This window comes from Lepidochelys olivacea (assembly GCF_965140295.1).
Source record: "Lepidochelys olivacea isolate rLepOli2 genome assembly, chromosome: 1".
NCBI lineage: Eukaryota > Metazoa > Chordata > Testudines > Cheloniidae > Lepidochelys > Lepidochelys olivacea.
Genome location: NC_140411.1, coordinates 257,878,564 through 257,900,533, shown reverse-complemented (window position 1 = coordinate 257,900,533; position 21,970 = coordinate 257,878,564). Strand labels below are relative to the sequence as shown.

General features: G+C 41.5%; 1 protein-coding gene across 11 annotated transcripts in view; it reads left to right on the top strand.

The window, feature by feature from the left end:
- RBFOX2 (RNA binding fox-1 homolog 2) overlaps positions 1–21,970 on the top strand; it is a 253,683-nt gene that overhangs the window by 215,595 nt on the left and 16,118 nt on the right. For 5 of the 11 annotated variants that reach the window (XR_014714132.1, XM_084648120.1, XM_084648116.1 and 2 more), the window contains 6 exons: positions 8,239–8,331; positions 11,006–11,066; positions 13,457–13,510; positions 13,631–13,723; positions 14,838–14,970; positions 20,568–20,607. Coding sequence is in view for 9 of the 11 variants with exons in the window: in XM_084648120.1 (XP_084504246.1) it covers positions 8,239–8,331; positions 11,006–11,066; positions 13,457–13,510; positions 13,631–13,723; positions 14,838–14,970; positions 20,568–20,607 (474 nt within the window). In the remaining 2 variants the exon portion in view is untranslated. Of the gene's footprint in view, positions 1–8,238; positions 8,332–11,005; positions 11,067–13,456; positions 13,511–13,630; positions 13,724–14,837; positions 14,971–20,567; positions 20,608–21,105; positions 21,192–21,970 lie in introns of all 11 variants that reach the window. The other 6 variants (XR_014714133.1, XM_084648122.1, XM_084648121.1 and 3 more) reach the window with 6 other exon arrangements.

Sequence of the window (21,970 nt, the reverse complement as noted above, 5' to 3'; positions counted from 1 at the left end):
AATTATTACTGTTTTTTAAAAATGCCAAACTTATTCCTACTTAGTGTGAAAATGGGAAGCCCAAGTGTTACTGAGTGGGTATAGCTGCACGAACCACCTGGTATTCACGCTATAATGTAAAAACAACAATTTGGTGACCTGATGGTGAAGCAAAGGAAATGGATCTTTCTGGAGGCCCCTTACTCACTCTTGGGTCTCCCCCCCCCCCAAATAAAATTTGAAATAAATTAAAAATCTGAATGCATTTCTCCTGCCCTGTGGTTTCCTTTGTAATCTAATTATATGAAACCTCTCTCTTCTCCTCCTCCTCTCTCTTGGGAATCTGAAAGCAGATGCTCCTGCTGCCTGCCTTGTGCTGTGTTCTCAGTGCTCCCCTCCCCTTCCCAGAGTTCCTAAAGGGTGTAGCTTGTATGTGTGTTTGGTAAATATTTAAGGTATAAAGGTAAATCCCAAATATCCCTGGTTTTGCCCGCACCCAGTGTGTGATGGGAAACTCTTCCATGGTCTGAGCAGCTCTTGTCCCTGTCTAATGATGGCAGAGGTCTCTGCCAGAAATTGCTCCAAGATTGGTAAATGTAGGGATTTGAGAAAATGAGCAACTTATATCCTTCCTTTTGGATCCACCTGAGATGAACTGATAACTTTTCTTTCTGCATCATTAATTCACTTAGATGGGTGATCTTTTTATACATTTTGAGAGGAATTGTACTCAACAGGGCAAGTGATTGTGGCCCCTGAACACCTGAGAAATAACACTGAGTCCTGAACAATACAGTTACAGCACAACAACTGGATTGTGTTACTTATCTTAAAAAATTGCATTGTTGACTTTCTGAAGTGTGGGGTGGGATGAATTAGTTCCAAGTCACCTGCTGGTTTCCTCTAGTCACATGATTTGGATTCCAAACTAATCTGAGTGCTCCTCTGATTGGGACTATATAAAATGACACTGTTGCCTCTGGTGGTCTTTACACTGATGCTGTGCTGGTACGCATTCGAAAGCATAAATGAATGTTATAAGGCCTCTTGTGGCACCTTAGAGACTAACAGATTTATTTATTTATTTAGTCTCTAAGGTGCCACAAGTACTCCTTTTCTTTTTGCGGATACAGACTAACATGGCTGCTACTTTGAAACCTGTCATAAGGCCTCTTGGTTTTCTTGTGGTTTTCAGCTTGCCAAACAGAATGACTTCAGATTTCCCTTAAATGGGATTTTTTTGTTCCCAAGGAAACTAGCTGTTTGTTTTTGATTCCCCACAGTTTACCATTAAAGTTCTAGTTCATGTAAATGGTACAACACTCCCACCCCCAATTCACCATGCATTTTAGTGAACCAAGAATAGAATATATCCAGAGTAGGTGAGGGTATACGATGCTCCACCTGTTGGAGGAGGCACCTCTTCTAGTAGATGTCCCAACATTAGTATACCAGCTGAACAGCTGTGTGTGTTTGCAGAGTTAATGCCATCTGCATATTAGTTTAACCATAGAATTTTAATTGAGACTTGCTCCCCCCATTTCCTGTTCCCAAAAGTTATAACGGAACATTACACCAGAAGGAAACTTAGTGCTTTTCTCTTCATCAGCCATTCAAGATGCAGCATTCAGAGCTGTGCACATGATGATAACAAAATAAGACTGCTTCTGAACGAGGAATCCTGGCTGCTGATTGGCTGATGAGGGAATCATTTACAAAAAATAGTAAAGTGTTCAGTTTTAGTACAGATCTCACATGCCATTGATTTTAGAATTATGTAAATGATGTTGTCCCCCGCTGCCTTTTATGAGGGAAACGCAGACCCATCAAAAAGGAGTTAGCCCTGTGTCCTGAAGAGTGTTCTGAACTTCTTATGGGAGAGAAGGTAGTATCCACAGGAGCAAATCCAATGGGGCTTAACCCCAAAAGGGATTGTGGCTTGTTGGAGAAATACACATTGATCACATCTATAGAGTTCCACTTTTAGCTGCTAGCTGTCCTTAGTGCACACTACTACTATGGTGACCTAGGCTACTGGCCAAGTATTCGATTACAGGGTTCTGGTTCACAGAGCGATTTAATTCACACTGGGCTCTGCTCAGCACCACTCAAGCCCCCATGTAGTTGTATGTTTCATTTTAACATTTTGTAAAATATTATACACGTTCTGTAAATTTTGTTCTGGCCTATGGCAATTCATGCAGAAAACAGGCAGAGGTAGTTAGCAGGCACACTGATACATCCACCCACCCTTTATGGACTTCCAGTACTGAGGGTTGCCATGGCAGTCTCTGTTGCAGCAACAGCATCTCCTACATTCCTGAGATCTAAACCAGAGAAACCAAAAAGGGATGATTACTTAAAGGACACTCATGTGCAAATCTCTCTCTCATTTCCTCTGTTATCCCCAAGTAAATCCTCTTACTTTCACACACTGCTCCAGCACCCGGTCATCACCTCTTCTTTCCCCAAGGACTGAAACACATCTCCTGGAGCCTCACTGCTAGAGGTGAGGATGGGTGACATCACCTCTTCAGACCTTTTACTGGACCACATCCAAGCCCTGAATCTTAAGAGGGAAACCCAAGTGAAGAAACAATTAGTGCACCTACAAAACAAACTAAGAAAAGAAAATCAAGCTCCTTACCTCTTGAAGCACCACACCAGAATTCATATATTCAAAATCATAATATTGCCCATACTCCAGGCTCAGAATTGGTCTGTCAGCATCAGCAGCCCAAGTGGAGGCTATCTCACCCTTATGATAAAAGACAAGGAACAGCTTCAAAACACTGGTAGAGCAGACACCCATCCCTACTGCTTGCTATGCCCTTGAAAGCTGGGGGCGGGGGTAGGAGAATCTCACGCTGTTCATACAACTTATATAGCCCAGCATAGTTGCAGAAAGCACACTCCTGTTTTTTAAAAATGTTTTTGCACACTAGCTTAGGGCTTGCCTAAACAAGAAAGTTGCACCCATTTAACTAAAGCTGTAATTTTAAACCCATTTAGTTAAACCAGTGCAAAAGGTGTGTGGACACTCTTATGTTGGTTTAAGTCAATTTAAACTAAATCAAAATAAGTCACTAAGGCTATGTCTACACTGCAGACCTCACAGCAGTACTGCTACAGCTGCGCCACTGTAAGGTCTCCTGTGTAGCTGCTCTATGCTGGCAGGAGAGAGCTCTCCTGCTTGCATAATTAAACCACCCCTAACAAATGGTGGTAGTGATGTCGGTGGGAGAGCGTCTCTCACCAACATAGTGCTGTCCACACAGCGCTTTTGTCGGTGAAACCTTTGTCAGTCAGGGGTGTGTTTTTTTCTGACTGACAAAGGTTTCATCGACCAAGTGCCAGCGTAGACATAGTGCATTATTATTTTCTTACTAAACTGAAATAAGTGTGTCCACACAGGTTTGCATTGATTGAACTAAATTGGTTTAAAAACAGACAAGTTAAATCATTGCCACTTTCTTTTGTCAGCAAGGTCCTTAGTAATTACTTAGAATGAAAGAGATGTAGCCAAGATCTTTCCCCCTAGTTGTCTAGCTACAATTTTAGGCCTTGTCCACGCACAGTCTTGAACCCGGACAAACCTTGGTGTGCACACTTTTATTTCTGCTTACCAGTAACTAATTTCAGCTTAGTTTAAACCAATTCATAATCAGTTTGAGAGAAACTGAGCAAAGTCTGGCGTAAAACAAAATAAGAGAGTTCACACAGCCATTTGTGTACTGGTTTAACTAAATCCATTTAAAATCACACCTAAGTGCAATTCTGCTTGTAGACAAGCCCTTAGTTTGATTTTCCTTACTGACCAGAAGTTCTACCGTTCTCCTCCTGCAGGGTTTGGGGAATGTGCGTACACTCTTTAAACAGTGTGTGCTTGTTTCTGAATCTCCTGCTCTGTTGCTGTTGGTGCATTCCAATCACTCATCTCAGGTGGATTATGGAGGAAGGTGAAAGGTCCCCTAATCTTTCCTAAAGCCTTGGAAGCAGACAGCCCATACTGCTGGACTTTCCTGGCCATGTCTCTATGCTTCTGTGTCTTGACTGTATCTATAAAGAGGGTTTATTTTCAGAAAAACAACTTATTTTTGGTAAAAATTAATTTTTGAATGTAGCAGCAAATTAAGGAAATGCCCTTCAGAGGCTTTGTGTTCTAGCAACACAAGACAAAATCACTGCTGCTCAGGTGAATGTTCTAAGCACAGTGGAAAACAAAGAGTTAACAATGCATGGATTTCAAGGGACTGGTTTAGTTTCCTTTGGTTTTTATTTTCTGTTTTTTGTTGTTTTATTTTTTGTTTTGTTTTAATTTCTGTGTTCTGGCCACACCCAGGAGAACCGTCTGCTTTTGATTTCTCCCTTTACGGTCACATGGTAAATTTTCTTTCTCATTCTTCAGAGATGGAAACATTCAAAGACTATATATCTCTACCTATCTATTTTTTTACACCGCTCATCCTGTTGCTTGTTATTTATTGCAGAATCTGAGGCCAGACTAAAAGGGTGACAGTTACTCGGTCTCTTCAGGGCCCTCAAACAAGCCTTTGGGGAAAAAGAGAGGGATACTGTTGGGCTGCAGATTGCTCAAATGTTGCAGAGAGGTTTCTTTGGGGGTACCCAGTACTGTCTAAGCTTGATCTTATTTCCTACTGGTGGTTGAGCTACTGGCAAGGTTGACTTTGGGGTGGAAAGCCATAACAGTCCTATTAAACTTAGTCTGCTTGTAATATTTAGAAAACCCTAGATCTCTCTTGACCCAGCCCTGTATCCTCCCTAGATCTGGCCCTCTGCCTTCTGAGGCAAGGAGAGCCTTTGCCCATTGTGGATCCAGGTTAGCAAATATTTTTTGCTTGAAACAAGTATTGTTTTGTAAAGCAGACAGTCTTGTGTGTGAGCAGAAATTACCAGGGAGGGAAAAAGAAGACTGTTATAAATGCATTTAGGTACAAACTAATCTCCATTCTTTTGTAGGTCACCTTTTTTAAAAAGGATTTTTAAAAATCAGTTTTGTGCTTTTTTTTCTCCCACATGGAAATTTTTAAAACAAATGAAGAAAATAAAAATTCTGCAAGTTTTTTTTTTTTTTTAAACCTTAGAAATAGTAGTAATGTCAGGTACGTCTGGTCTAGTTTTACTGGACTAGTAGTTGTAGGCAGTGTTGTTGTAGCTGTGTTGGTCCCAGGGTATTAGAGAGACAAGGTGGGCGAGATAATATTTTTTATTGGACCAACAGAAGTTGCCTCTGGAGTACTAGTTGAAAGGCTCAGATGTGCTTCATGTGGTCTCACAGTTTAATGGAGGGTGCATAGGTGTTGAATCTTTAACACCATCCATACTCCAAAGAGTTAATTGGGTATTGGAATTAAATAGGTGTCAACAGAGGGATACAGTCTGAGGGCTTGTCTGTACATAAACTGGAACCAAAATAACTAAATCCGTTTTAATTCATACCTTTGGTTATTTTGGTGCAAGTCTGTTTGTGGGCATTCATTTTAGAATGAGTGCCCCAGTTTGATATTAGTTGTTGGTTTCAAATTTGTTTTTACTTAAGTTCATTTGAAATAGGGAACTCTTATTCCAAAATAAGAGTCCCCATGCAGATTTACACTGTCTAGAAGTAAAACCAGTGTAGTTATTTTGGTTCCAGTTTGTGTATAGACAAGCCATAAAAATCCCTTTTCCCTGTTGCTCAGTTTTATGTAATTTATGATGTCATAATTTCTTCAATTCTCTTCTCTTCATAAACTCCAGGACAGATAATTACAGATGTTTTTAATGAAAAAGCAAGTTTTTATTTTTAACTTTTTTACAACAAATTTTCAGGCTGCCTTTATACACCATAAAGGAGCAAAGAGGGGCACAACCATAACTTTCCCACCTTCACAAGTTGCCTTTAAAGGCAACCTATGGTCTAGCCTCTCTTGGCAGCCAGCTCAGCTCCAGCATGTCTGAGCCAAGGTTCAAGAGGGTTTTATCAATTCAGACTAATTTGTCATCCCTGATTCTGCCCCCCATGTGGTCTAAATTTGACTCATTTCAGCAACACACTTTCAAACTGCTTTGAAAGGGGAGACACTTGTTAGTCATATAGTTTGTTATTTTTTTAGTAACCAGGAAAATGTAATTGGCTGGAAGTTTAGATTCCTGGGGTAAGAGGAGACATGAGATTCTCTTACAGAAGCTAGCGTAACAATTTAATCATTAACTATGATTTTTTTTTCTTGATCTTAAAACAAAAAAACAACCAACACTGCCAAAAAAACCCTGCTTTACAAATGTACTGGAAATCCAGTTGTGAAGGATAAGGGCTACTATGCACAAGGCTACTGGAATGGCAAATAGCTCAAACCTTAGAAGGTTCTCATTATAAAACCTTAAAAAGCTCTTGTAAAATGATGGCCCACTAGCCTCTTGCCATTAAGCCTGTTTAGAAATCAAGATGCTGCTACTCCACTTCAGCCCGTGTGTTGAGGAAGGGGGCTGCAGAGCCGAGATGCCTTTTCCCTGCAGAGACATAGTCTTACATCACTCACATTACCTGGGTCTCTATTTAATATAATTTTTTCCATTAAATCAAACACAAGCTTTGTTCTCCCTGCTCCCCAGGGTGGTTCCAGCACAGATTACTGTCTGTGCACAACTGGTGTTCATTTTATACCAAGCCACAGAAACTATGTACCCCTCTCCTGTTCATAAAAGATCTTAAAAGCCATCTGAGGTGAAATTTTCACCTTGGTCCCTGACCACTAGACTTTTATATTAAAAATGTCCAAATCATCAGAGCTGTCTGTTAGAATGTATCATTTGCTGCTAGTTAAATTCCTAGTTCATTTAGTCAAGTTAGTCCATCCATGTGACAGTGCAGTTCATCCCCATAGGATTCAGTGTGATGTCGTACATTGTACTGTTTTATGGTTGAATGAGTGGAGACTTCTTAGGAAAGAGATTCTGTATGTGTGTTCAGGGTGGCCTGGGCTAAGTAGACCAAGGGCTTTGCATGTAAGGAGATGTTATAATAGCCCTTGGGCCACCATAGTTACCCTAATAGGCATAGGTGCTGGCTTGAAGTGGTTTCCATCATCTACAGAGTTTACAGTTTGGTTCAGTGACCCTCAGCACCCCCACTATATAAATTGTTCCGGTGCCCCTGCCAACAGGCCAATGTAAAACCATTCTTCTCCAGCTTCAGCGTTCAAGCCCACCTAGTGGTCCCACTTGTCTCTACACACAGTTGAGAAGAAACCGGGATACCCCTTTGAAGTAGGAATTGTTAAAATAGTAGTCTAGGTATGTAAATAAGTTAGGAGGGAAGCAGCTGTTAGATAGGGGATGTCAGCTAAATCCTGTCTTGGCCTATGACATTAATGCACATAGAAATCTCGTTCATACTTATTATGCTATATAGATTTGATATGGCAGTCACAGAGGGAAAATTTTACACTGTTTTTTTCTGACAATAATATATAGTGCTTTACATGTTTATATTTTGGTACTGCCTAGAAGTCTGAGTTAGCATTAGGGGCCTGTCCTAGACACTGTACAGGCATAGAGGTAGACATGATCTCTGCCCTGGAGACCTTACACTGGGCTTTACAAACATCTAATCCTCACAACAATTATCTGAGGTAGGTAAATATTATTGTACCAATTTTACGGATGAGAAAAGTGAAGCAGAGAGGGTGACTTGCCCATAGCTACAGTGGTGTCAATGTAGGAGCCAGGATCAGAACACAGGAATTCCTGGTGCCCAATCCTTAACTCAACCCACACCTCTCTCTTGCAAGAGACTGTTGAAACTAGCAGGTGCCTTTCAATACCAAATAAAGGTCCACAAAGTATCACAGGCATTAATTGGCAATGGCATGAAATGTCCAGCTTGGGCTTCACCAGCTTCTCTACATCAGAATAGAGTAGGGCCTAGGATTTACCTTTAAGAAAATTTGTCTCGAGTAACTTTGTACTTCTTTTTTGGTCTGGCCTCAATTGCTTTTACATTTTCTTTTCATTATTATTATTATTATTTATTATTATTATTATTTAATATTCTGATTAAAATTCCTTTATTTTATTGAATTGAATTTCTTTTATTTATGAAACATGCATGAACCAACTATGTGACTCTAGGAGAGTATTGCTGAGTTGTGCTGATGTCAATTTCATACTGTGATATTTTTTCTCTATTTACCTAGAGATCAGTATTTCAATATATAACGATGTGCATGTTTTCCCCCCTTCTCCCGCTGCATGCAGGGATTCGGGTTCGTAACTTTCGAGAATAGTGCTGATGCAGACAGGGCCAGGGAGAAATTACACGGCACCGTGGTAGAGGGCCGTAAAATCGAGGTGCATGTCTTCAGTAATTCAATTTCTTCTTTATATTTATTCTTTTTATTTCTTTTTTGTGTCTTGCCTCACTTATTTCACATTTGGATCCCTGTCTTGTGTGTGCGTGTGTTTGTGTCTCTGTGTCCTTCACCCCACTGCACTGAAGTGTACAAAAGTGACATCCCCTCCCAAAAAAATCTTTGATTTTGAGTATTTTTCTTTTTCTTTCTTTTTTTTTTAAGTTTGTTTCCCACCCACTCCAAATTTTTGCCCTTCTGCTGTCTTGATTTTCCTTTGCTTCAGTTTGTGAGGCTCCGATTTCCTGTTTGTTATCAGGCCTGAACAAAAGTAACTAAAAAAGTACTGTCTGATTTCTAACTCTGTGTCTGACAATAAAGCAGGGGGCCAGCAAGTATCCTTTTTCCTCAGAGGCCAGTTCTCCTTCATATGAGTGTGAGCTGATGTTGAGGGCAGGGTAGAGGGGAAGAGGCACTAATTGGGCTGCTATTGCTGCCTTCTTGATCTGTCTGCAGTCAATTAAAGTTAACTCTTAAAACTTCCTGTAAGGAGAGCTCTCAATAGAAGGGTTAAGTGGCTGGCCAAAGTAGCTACATATGGGGCCATTGCATGGTGCTCACCAATTTTCTGTTCCACCTTGTTGAAGGCTAACTGGCCCCTTCCCCTTCTCCCTCTTTCTTTACTACAACAACAACAACAACAACAACAAAAGTACTAAATATTAAAAAATATTAAACATAAAAGCCGCCGTTTTGAGTAAGATGTCTGCATATTTTGCTTTTTTTTTGTTTTTGTTTTTTTTATTTCCCTTTTCGATGGTTTAGCGTTTAGGGCCCTTCACTTGACTCACTCTTTCCATGGTAACTATACACAATGCTGGCGATGGTACGAGTTGGCGGTAAGTGAAACAAAAGCACTGGAGAAGAAGCTTGTATTTTTAAATTTTTTCTTAAAGTTACAAAAACAAAATTAAATAAGAAAGAAAAAAATCCATCTGCCATCTCACATTAACACTACAAAATGTGATTTGACTTGTTGTCCCCACCTGCCTCCTTTCCCTTTTCCCCTCTTTTATTTTCAATGCTGTTGAGTAATGCCGCCTGGACTTTGGATGTACGTATCGTTTTGTAGCAGTCTGAGCTGTTTGATTACTGACTTCATGGTGATTTCCCCTTGCACATCTTACTCAGAGTTACTGAACTCCAGTTTGGCTGGTTTTATTAATGCACCCATCCCCTCCTCTTTCTCTCCTGCCCCTTCTTTCTCTTGCTCTGTCTTTCCCAGACCTATTTGTAGCTGTGATTGTTTGTTCTCTCTTTCTCTCTCTACGCGCCCCTCCACCACATGCCCTCCCTCCCCAGTTTATTTCTTTACTTGGTTAAATGCAGCTGTTGGTCTCTCTTTGCTGACTGGTGGTTTCTGATTGGTTCTGGCAATTTTTCCTTTAAGTGCTTGTGTTGCACTTTGCTGTAGCAGCTGATTTCAGGCACTGGCTCCATCTTAATGATTGTCTGTGAGACCCTCTCTTCTCCTCCCTTCCCCCCCCAGTCAATTGTTTTTTTTTCCCTTTCTTTTATCTGTGTGTGTTTAACTGCATGCTCTCAGTCTCATCATTGTTGTTTCCCATTCTTTCTTTTTTAAATGTGTAATGTTTATATTGTTTTTGGGCCAAAACTAGAGTAAATGTGGTTCCAGGCTCCCCTCGCCTGCACAGGCTCACCACTCCATAAATTCCAAAGGGTTCCTTAAGGCAGGCTTCTTTCATTCCTCTGGCCTCTCAGTTCCATTCTGGCCTGAGATTTTGACAGATCATTGATTCCTGCTAAGAAGCTTCACCCTCCTTGCAAGAACTCTGAGGCTGTGTCTGACACAGGGCTGCAGTAACTTGGCTTTCAAACCCCATCCATTCTTTCTTTAGCAGCACCACCTCTGCTGTAACACCCACTTGCTGTAGCACTCAGAATGCTTGGAACTATACGGAGCTCTGTAAAGAGGGTGGAGGGTATAGTGAAACCAGGAGACCCATCTACACCCCTGCATTTTATTTTAGGAGGTTTTTGTGAGAATTTTAAAATCAGAGATAAACAAAGTAGTAACCCAAGGGCATCTTGAAACTAGGTTGAAGGCCAATGTCTCATAGGATTCCAAAAGTCTCTCTTGGCCTAGACAGATTAAATCCAAGACAACTGGAATCCAGATTACTCTTCTTCGTGAAGACCTGTTTGTCTATGATGATTGTGGTCTAGCACATTTAATGGTGGGCTTCTAAAAGAAGCTAGTTTATTCATCACCTGCTTTGTTTGTCCTCTGCCTCAGCTGCAGAGATCACCATCCTTACCACTCCAGTGGGACTGAGATTAGATTTTTGCCCATCCAACTGGTGAGCTGCAGATACCCAGTGTGCTTTAATGGTGGCAGGATGTCTGAGAATCCCAACTTTACTCTCGTTGGCCTTTTGTTTAAATGCATAAAGTGCCACAATTAGCTGTAACGTTTACAATTAAATGACAACTTCTAATAGTAATTTAAATTATCTTACATTTTTATAAAAGTAGCTGTTTGATTTCTTTGCTCAAAGATGTATAGGGTATGTGATATTGGAGAGGAAGTTATAATTTTCCCTAACGTCTTGTGCTTCCTTCCCTCTCCTCCCCCGCCCCTTTCTTACTTTTAGGTGAATAATGCAACAGCGCGAGTGATGACCAATAAGAAGATGGTCACGCCATATGCAAATGGTAAGAGAGAATGTTTGCGCTAATCCTAACCTGAAAGGTTTCAGGTGTGATGACAAACTCTACAGCCTCAAATTCAAGACCTTATTACAAGGTCTCATTGTTCCTTGACTACAGTGGGATCTCTGGCTGCTCAGCACCTTTGAAACTCAGGTCACTTATTTAGATGCTTAATTGTGGATTTAGGAGCCCACCTTTAGGAGCTCATTTTTAAAATAATCTGGGCCTTACTTTTAGCTGTAAATATAACTCTCTCCTTGCAGCCAGGAAAGCTGGGGCACCAAACAGTTTGTCTTTCACAGAACTTGCCTATTGTCAACAGTTTTCCAAGGAACTTGAATAAGGAATGACTCAGCTGTTTTGTGGAGTGAAGAACTCTGTCTTGATTAGAAGTCTTGGGTCTGTTGTCTACCAATCTCTCTGCAGCAACTCTATGTAGCATAGTATAGAAACAGCAATATTCTTATTATACAGTGCACATGTTGTGTTATGAGAACTGAGCACCATTATACTGGAAGCTGTATATTTTAAATCTCACCCCCCAGTGAAATTAAATGTGGAGTTTACAAAGTTGTCCTGGGACAGACTGAGGTACACAAAGTTGTCCTGGAACATAGTGAATGGTCCCCAGTTGCACTGAAAAGGTTCCCAAACAGCTTCTGTGCAGTTTCAAGTTAAACATACAGTAGATAGTGAGAGAGCATGGGTTGGTGGTTAAAACAGAAGATTGGAAATCAGAAGATCTGGGTCCTATTCTTGCCTCGTCTACAGATTTACTATGTATCCTTGGGCAAATCACTTAATTTGTGTTGTGTCAGTTTCCCAAGTGTGGTGAGGCTCAATAAATGTTTGTAAAGAGCTTTGAAATCCTGTGGTGGGAAGTCACTATGGAAGTGCAAAGTGGTTGTGCTGTGTTACTCAGTGAATAGGGACAGAGAATGTATAGGGTTACATGGTAATGACATGTAGACCAGGGTGACTGGCAAGAGCATCCTTTTGGTTTGTCAACCCATAAAGTCTACGTTAAAATAATGTAAAGGTGTATGGTATTTGGGCAGTTTATGAGTGTACTAGTTAGTGCTTTTCACTGCCATGTGAGAGAGACTAGGTTTGGGAATTAAAATCCATGTCTGTCTATCCAGGTTCTTATCTTAGCACCCATCATCTTAATCTCTTGCTCACAAAGTTGGCAGTGCACAGGTAATACGCCCAGTGCTGCAAAGAGGGTGTGCATTACATCATTCAGCATTACACCCCAGCATATTAAGTAGTGACATTGGTGGGCTGTGATCAAATCACACCAGAAAGGTGATTTGTAAGACCTCAAAGATGGGGCTGAGTAGTTAAAGTGTGGTAAGTTAGGACTCCTGTGGAGGAAGGATATGTGATATTTATTAGTAAAACCTGCATGATAACTAAGTAAATAGATGAGGCCTGCCCTGAAAAGTAAAGACTTTTCTGTGGAAATCAGACCTGATCATTTTAAAGGGCCCACCCTAATCCCAGTTCTCTTCCCTTTTTGGTTTGTATGGGTGGAGACAAACAGGTTTTCCAGCTCTGCTCACTTGGGAAAAGTGCCTCAGTTCATGTCCATTCTACAATGGCAGGCTTTTCACCGGGTTCATTATTAGCTTATTTAACCATTGCTCTCTTGTGTATTTGTGTTGATGATTTTCAATACTTGCCCATTGTACAGATTATATTAAATGATTCTCTGGGAAAGATTGCATCTGGGGGATGCAACATGGAGAAAGCAGCAAAATATAAATAAAACTGAGAAGAGAAAATGTGGAATGAACAAACTTGTTTGTTTGAAATACTTTTGTGCAACATATTCTGTGTGATTGTTACCTGGGAAATCGCCATTCAATTGCCATGCTGTCTTTAGTGACACTCCAGTAAATATCATAGCTAGTGTATTTGAGACATTGGGATGTAAAGTGACTTGCCTGAGATCACCGATTGAGCCAGTGGTTTAGACATAGTTAGAATCTTCAAGATTCCCAATGAACATATAGAATAATAAGAACTGACAGGAAGATTCACAGAGAGAACGCGTCTTGTGGGCCAACTATGGGGATTGTAGTGAATATATGTATAAGGCAGTTGGCTTTCTGCTCAGTTTTGTTTCTTATAGCTTAGACCAGAGGTTACTATGCAGTGGATCAGCTAGTGTTCTGCTTATACCTCCCATATAACGGTCTATATCTGGACACTGGCATTAGGAAAGGTAGTTTGCCTCTGTTCAAAAGCACAGGGACCTCGGTGGAAGCAGTAATGGGAGAAGTGCCTAAAGCTGAGTTTCACATGCAAGGCTCATTTTCTTCCCACACCCTTTCCACTGTTTTTCCTGGTATGGACTTCAGCACTCATTGCCATCTTTGCTCTTTCAGGTTGGAAATTGAGCCCTGTGGTTGGAGCAGTGTACGGCCCCGAGTTATACGCAGGTAGAACTTAAGTAGACACTTCCATTTCTGCCATTTAACTGCAGTGGTGTTTGTTTGTGTTCAGTCTGCTGTTTCTTTATAACCTTTTTACATTTTTTATTCTTTTTAAAACTAAATTAGCATCCAGCTTTCAAGCAGATGTCTCGCTGGGCAATGACGCCGCAGTGCCCCTGTCAGGAAGGGGGGGTATTAACACTTACATTCCTTTAATCAGTAAGTAGCCCCAATTGGCCCCTGTATTGTTACTGTGCTTGAGTAAACAATGATCTGTTAGCCCTCTTCTCTCCAGCCTGTATGATATATACTTGAAAGGATGGGTTTTGTTGGGGACAGATTTGCCACCAGCCAGAGCCCCCACGCTGGGCAGTGGCCATGACCGTTTCATCTTGCAGTGCATTTCCATGCTTGCTTTTGACAGGGGCTTCTGAAATGATAAGGAAGGTGCAGAGCAGGAGGGAGGGGAGTGTGAAGAGAGTGCCACTGCTTGTACTTCAAAACCAAAGAAACCAAACAGACAAATCCCCAAAGTACATATTATACAAGCTGCTAAACTGTGAGTCGACTGCAAGCCCCCTAGGGCATGCGCCTGGAAGCACCTTGGGTTGAATTTGTGCCTTGCGACTGGCTCCTTCTGGGTATCTGTTATTGCATTGTTTGTAGCTGCCTCCGAGATTCTGACCTAATTTGCCCCGAAGCCAGTTTACTCCAGCATGAAGTGTAATAAAACAGGGCCCAATACACATGGAACCGGTTACTGGTCACATTTGCTAGAAGATGATGGGCTCTTGGTAAACTGGCACTTAATGGGGAATTTCTGCTGCCTTACATGGGGGTTATCCTGTCTTTCTGGCTTTAAATTGAACATGGGGAAGGAGGGGATGGCAAAGGGGGGAAGGGAAGAGGACAACTGACTGATTTAAGGGGCTCATGCTGAATTATTTCAAAGAGCCACATCCAAATGTAGAAGAGTCGCCTGCTATATTGGTAGCAACTCTCTGTGCTTCTCGGGCTCTTTCTAACCAGACTGCATGGCAGTGTCAAAAATGGGGGTGGAGGGAAATTGTACCACGTTTGCAATGAGCAAGGCATGACACAACATTAACCCCTTGCATGCCAGGCCACTCTGCAGCCCCCCTCTCCTTCTGGGTCGTGATGTAGCAGGAGGTACATTCTTTCTATGGGGCTGTAAAGTATGCCCCTTTGCCGGACAGATGCGGAACATCCCATAACTCTGGAGCCTATTGTATTATTTTTGTTCAAAACAGATAGTTTTGAATTGGGCAGGAGTTCTGATCCCTCTCATCTTTCTCCTTATCTGTCTTTACAGTTCCAGGCTTCCCCTACCCAACTGCAGCCACCACAGCAGCTGCGTTCCGGGGAGCACACCTGAGGGGCCGAGGACGGACAGTATACGGTGCAGTCCGAGCAGTACCCCCCACGGCCATCCCTGCCTACCCAGGGTAAGCACTGGACACCAAAACAGTGTGATCTACACCATGTTGAGAGGCAGCTGATTGGCCAAGGATAAAAATCAGAGCTCTGTTGGATGGTGAGAGTCAGGATGCACCAACACCAGAGTATTCTGCACCCAATGACACCAAAAAAAAGGCAGATCTAAAATCTTTTGTGTTAGATACTTTACACTTCATTTCAGTATCCTGACACACTAGTAACTAATGGCAACTGCGTAAGGTACCAGCAGGTTCCTTCTCTTATGCATTAGCAGTTTGTCCATGTGGAATTCATCTAGCATTGACACTATGAAAAAGGACAAAGAAAGGGTCTCAAGTCTGTGGAGTGAGGCAGGTTCTGTTTTCTTCACTCCTTTGTATTTTGTTATCCAGGAGTGGGGAGTATTATCCGCTACCTTCATGCCTCCCCATCTGGGAGTAGGGCACAGGAGAGCCAGTTACCCACAATGGATTTGCTTTCTTTGTTGGAGACAGTTTAAAAAGGTTTAAAACAAAGATCAATCAAGTCCATTTAAATTAAGGTGGGGAGAGAGGGAGTATAGGGAAAATGAAACGGCAGTATGCTTCAAATAATAAGAATGGTATAAAGTACTGATGGATGTGTGATCTAGCATCCTTCACCATCTGATTTTCATTAGTCGTGTAGTGGAATGAATTCCGTAGCAACAAATTATTCTGTTGTTTGAAAGGTGTAAATTGCTGGATTTATTTGGGTTGTTTGAATCTGAGGATGCCTCATTCACATCACTTACCCCTATAGCCTGTTTGCCCGGTTCTCAAGGCAACATCCTCACATTTTCACAGAGGGAATCTGAGTGAGAGAGAATCCTCCCAGAGAGCAAGAAAGTTGGACACTAACTCCCATTTCTCCTCATTAGGTCAGCTCTGGAGGGGGAGAGCATAGACCATAAGTCTCCTAATACCACAGTACATTTGGACCTTGCCCTTGGATGCACTGATCAGCGTGGGGGACCTTGTGTAATAGATTAAGATGGGGGTTACTGTGCCCATTCTTTGCAGAGTCCAATCTGGCATTTAAAATAGAGCTCAATGAAGCGAGTTGGAGTGGCTAGACATCCATCGACCCTACAGCAATAACATATAGCAATAATTTGAATGGCTTCGCATCCTACATTATGCAAATAAATATTTTGGACTTAGTACGTCCAGTGACCTGGGGTGGGGAACCTGTTGCCTGAGCACATGGGGGTTCACAATGGTGTTCTTTTCACTGAGTTTTCAGATGATCATCCCTCTTACACAGATCCGTCTCTTTCCATTGCCATTACAAGTTTATATCCTATGTTCTCTAACCCTGGCCTCTGACCTACAACCTCTGTCCATCTTTGTTACTGTAATAATGACCCAGTCCTGTTTTATCAGGAAGTGCTCCAGAGTGAAGCACACAAGCAAAACTGAGCTAAGTGCTACTGTCTAGAAGGACTTTTATCCTGTTTTAGGAAGGACTTTTATTCTTTATCCCTGATAGTAACGGCTGGAGCATTCCTAGCAAGAGGCTGTCATCAGTGGTACACTGGGAGAACACTCCTTATAGCTTTTCTGCACTTATGACTGACTGGTTAAGTCCAACCCGATCTTTGTACAAAGGAGTTATTTACATTTGGAATACAGGCCATGCACCAGTGACCATCCCTTCTAAATAATATCTCATGACTGTATGTACTTGCAATTCATTCAGTTTGTCTGACACCACAGATTGATCTCATATGTCTTCATGTGCAGTGAATTGTCCAGCAAACAACTGGAAGACAGCAGTAAACAAGCTGCACTCTCAAATGATCCTGAATTGTGCTAGACACAAACATGAGGTTTCAATTAATACATTTGTTGTTTTCACAGACTGGGTCTCCAACATTGCATGTCTTACAGAGGAAGGTGGTTCCTCGTTGTAGAGTTTAAAATGTGGAGCAGTTTATGTTGTAAAAAACAGTAGGAGAGAAACAGTATTACAACCGAAGTTACATCAGGCCACTTTTGACCGTGAATGCTTAGTGTCATGCATACATTCCTGGCACCAAATCATGCATCAGTTACTTCCCCCTACCCTTTTAATGGAAAGATGAGACCATGAAACCAAGAACCAAGCCTTGAGTAACTAAAATAAAATGGATACTTAGGAAGAGGACATTCAATAAAATTGAAAGGTGGAAAATTCAAAACTGATAGTAGAAAATACTTTTTCACAAAACACAATTATTTTGTGGAAATAATTGCCACAAGATATCATTCAGGCGTAGAGCTTAGCAGGATTCAAAAAGGTAAGACATTTATACAGATAACAAGAATAGGAATTGCCAGACTGAATCACGATCAAGGGCCATTTATCCCAGTATCCTGTCTCTGATAGTAGTCAGATCCAGATGCTTCAGAGGAAGGGGCAAGAAACCTCCTAATCCCTAGTAATTACAGATTTGGTTTAAGACCTGAAGCATAAGGTTTAATAAAATTTGCATGAACATGCATTTTAATACTGCTAATTGCAGGTCATACATGTAGGGACTAGAAACAGGTTACACATACAGTTCCCCATCCTACATCTTGGAAGGCTGTGAACCAGAAAAACATTTAGGGGTCATAATGGATAACCAACTGAACATGAACTCACTGTATAACGTAGGGACTAAGAGAGCAAATGGAATCCTTGAGTGTACAAGCACAAGAATATTGAGAAGTAGTAGGGAGGTGATATTACCTTTGTATAAAATGGTAGTAAGACCATTATTGGTATACCATGTCCCTATCTAGTGGCCATGCCTTTAAAAGAATGTTGGGAAATTAGAGGGGGCCCAGAAAAAAGCTGCTACAAGAATTGAAAAACACATCTTACTAAAAAAGCTCAATCTGTTTAGGTTAACAGAAAGAAGGTTAAGAAGTGACTTGATCACAGCCTATTAGTACCTATGTGGAGAAATAATTTATGATAGTACAGGGCTCTTTAATATCAGCAGACAAAGGCATAACAAGATCCAGTGTCTGGAAGCTGAAACTAGACAAATCCAAACTAGAAATAAGGCACTTTTTTGGGGGGGCGGGGGCGGGAGGGAGTGCAGATAATTAACCACTGGAATAATTTACCTAGGAATGTGACGGAGTCTCCATCTTCTGTGCTGGGCCCAATGTGTATTCCACATGTGGGTACGCACGTGCACTATGCGGCTGAATCTGCAAGTTTTTCCAAGCAGTGTCGGTTGACCTGCACATGCGTAGTATCGTCCTTTGTGCTCCTGACCAAAGAAGTGATGGTGCAGGTAGAAGTGGAAGTCTTTCTAAAAGATATGCTATGACTCAAATGGAAGTTATAGGCTTGAAGCAGAAACCACTTGGTGAAATTCTGTGGTATGTGTAATGCAGGAAGTCAGAGTAGATAAACATAGTGGACCATCCGGCCTTAAAATATATGAATATCTCTTCAAAAATTTGTTTGCATTAATGAATTAATAAATCTGGATATTTTTGTTAGCTATATAAATGTCCAGTCCCTTTTCGAATCTTGCTAAGTTTTTAGCCTCAATAACCAGAGTTGTTATAGTAAATACTAAGAAGGGAGGAAAAAAATACCAAGAGTTTTGGAAGGGATTTAAACCCTCAAACTTCAGGTTATAAACCAATCTCAATTTATTAGGGATTACGGAGGAGAACTTTCTCTAGTGACAAGTTATCCCACAACATGGATTCTTGTACCTTTTTCTGAAGCAGCCAGTGCTGGCAACTGTCAGTGACAAGATCCTAGACTAGATGGACCATTGATATAATCCAGTATGGCAATTCCTATGAACTCCAAAATATTTTTACTAAAATGGTAACCTATTCATAAAACAATCACTGTCTCTGTCAAGTGTTTATCCTTCATGCAGGAGTGGGGACCTGCTTAATAAAACACATTTGACAACAGAAAATCTAACAATTTAAGTCACAGCCCCAGAAGCCAAACTTTTGTGGTTTTAGAGTTTGGTTCCTACAAACACCATATGACCCACTTCTTCCTGCTGAGGTATATCATCTTGTCTCTTCATCTCCACATCTAGTGCACTTAGAGACCAATGCAACTCTGTCCATGGGGAATGGATTGCACCTGTCTTGGAGGAGACAAAATTTTACCAAAAGACTTCACTTGTAGCTAACGCTGCTCCATTATTTTTAATGATAACTTACAGTCTGCTTGCAAGATATCCTGACCTCTCTCTCTGTACTTTACAATAGATGGGTGTTTTAATCAGGGTGTCAGGATTTTGGCAGCATTTTACACTCCAGCTGATACTATGAAAAAAATTACAGCTAATGTTCCCTACCTCTTTCTAGCTTGTGGTAATGCTATTGGTAAGTTATACACATGCCCCCATCAGTCTCAAAGATGGTGGAGATAATGCTTTTTAAAGTGTGGGTGGCTTAGGACTGAACTGTCCAGAGGACAAAACAGGAGAAAGTTGTATAATATGAAAGCGTGTGTTTATATCAAGGAGTGGAGGGGGCGGCGGGGCGGCCTGGAGAATACCTTTTTTCCTTCCTTGTCCTTCCCCAATTTTCATCCCCAAAGCAAGCTACATTACAACCTTACACTGCCAAATATTCTGGTAAGAGTGGCTCTTTGGGAACCACAGACCCTGGTCTGACATTTTTGCGGCTTGAAGTTCTGAGAGAAACTAATAGTTACCAATAAAGCCAAAGAGAGCACCACTCCATCCTTCCAGTTGCTCCTCTCTGCTGTGGAATGTGTCGTTACTATCAGGGATGATCCCACTGCACCTTTCAATTCTTGAACCTTGGACCAATCACTTAACCTTTTTAGCTCATTATCTCTGCTTGTGAAAGCAATGCATTGTGGGTATTGTTGGTTTTTTCTTTTGAATTATATTTCTCTGTGTTTACTTTGATCAGAATTGATTGACTTGTTTTCCTGAGGTGTTGCATCGGTTCTTTAAGATGCTGAATAATAATACTTTGCATGCTTGTGTGATCAGCCAAATCTTATCGCATGTCTAATGTGCAGGGTAAAAACAGGTGATGTATGGATATCAGAAACAGTCATGCAGCCCTGTAAAACTTAACATACAGAATTATACACAGCTTTCTCCAATGTGCTTCTGACTTAGGTGGATTCTAGCCCTTGTGGGACTGCTTCTAAAGGGCTTCTTTAGTCCATGTGAAACCCACTCCATGAAGCCAGTCTTTCCATGTGTTTAGGGAGTAACTAAAGTAATTCCAGGATCATAACCAGGGTGGAGGCTCCTAAACCCATGTTTCTCCTCTTCAGGGCATCAGGTCTTTCTGAGTCTATTTTTATTATACAATATGAAGGCTGTTTCCCTCCCACCCTATGCATACTGTCCCATCCCCCCACCCTCCCCGCCTGCATGCCATGGAGGATGACATGGGGCCGCATGGGTACGTGCGCACACACATTCTCTTGCTGATTCGCTCCTGCCAGAAAGCCCAGGTTGTGGATTCATACATCACCTGCCTGTGTAAAATGCATGTGCATGCTGCCGTCCTCAATAACCGGAATGTGTTTTCTGTTCTTTTTGTTTTTGTTTTTGTTTTTTTGTTTTTGTGTGGATTTTCTGCAGTGTGGTTTACCAGGACGGATTTTACGGTGCTGACCTCTATGTAAGTACACACACCGGAGCCTTCTCATCCCCAACCTTCAACAAGCCAGCCTTTTTTGTTCTTCTTGTTGTTTATTTATTTGGTTGGTTTGATTTGTTGTTTTTTTTTTTTAAATATCATTTACTTTGATTTTCTTCTTCCTTGTGGATATATATATTATATATTTAAGAATGCAAGCATGCTTCTCTGTCACTGCGCTTGCCCCTGGGTGCAAGACCTAAGCCTATGGGTTTCCTGATCATTGCCAGGGTCAGTTTACTGGGTGTCCTCTCCCCACATGCACACTGCTACTAATCAACCTGAGAGATGATTAGCAAATTAAAATTTCTCTCAATACTTCTCTCATTTGCATAATTTGGATATAAAAATAACAGGACTGGTTTAGCCTCAGATGTTCCCTTTCCCTCTCCCCTCCCCCTTCTTCTCCCCTCTTGGGGCCCTTTCAGGCTTGATTTGTGCACCATGCACTAAGCTAACTGAGCTCTGTGTTTACAAAAGCTCGTGTACCATTGGGATGTGGATGTCACTCCTCTGGAGAAGACGTGGGGCTGATTAAAAATGGAGTCTGAGATACTGGAGTGAAGGTTGGCATCTCATTTTACTAGTTGAAATGGTACCTAAATAGAATAAGGGTTCTCTTTCTTCTCCCCAGGGGAGTTGTAGAGCACGTATATGTGAGGATGTTTAGATGGAAGAATCAGCAGCCTCCTGCTTCCTGGTAAATTTCTCAAGCACCGCAAAAGGCTTTGCCCTATCATGTGACTTCAGCAGCATATCTGAATCCAGAATTCTTAGCGCACTGATGTTTGAACTGATTGAGGGTGGTGTTCCTACACCATGGGGGGAGTGGCGGGGGGGGTTGTTCTTATTGGTAGGTAAGGAGAGCAGTTTTCCTTTGGATGGAAAGTTCCATTATAACAATCACACTATAGGAGTGTGCTCTCCAGACCAAAGAACTTTACATTCATTGTCCCCACCTTCATCCTGCTCAAACTGTCGGGCTCCAGCAAAGCTCTTCCTTCAATAGGTGGAGATGTATCTTTGGAGTTACCAAGAATTTTGTCTTGTTTGTGGGTAGAGTTGCCAGAATAGCTGAACTTGGTTTCCATACTGCTTAGGAGATGGTGCCCCTAACATCCAAAGATATACATCTAGAGGTTGGTTCCTGGGTAATGGATAGGGTTGCCTTTGGGCTTCTCTGGTCTATATGGAGCTTCAGACCTTGTAAAGACACTTTTCCCAACCCAACCGTTAGAAAACATTCTATCTAAACACTGAGGAACTTAGTGTTATGTATATACTTTGCCTGTCTGCAAATAAACTCTCTCACACATGCTCTCACATGTACATGCCTGCGCACACA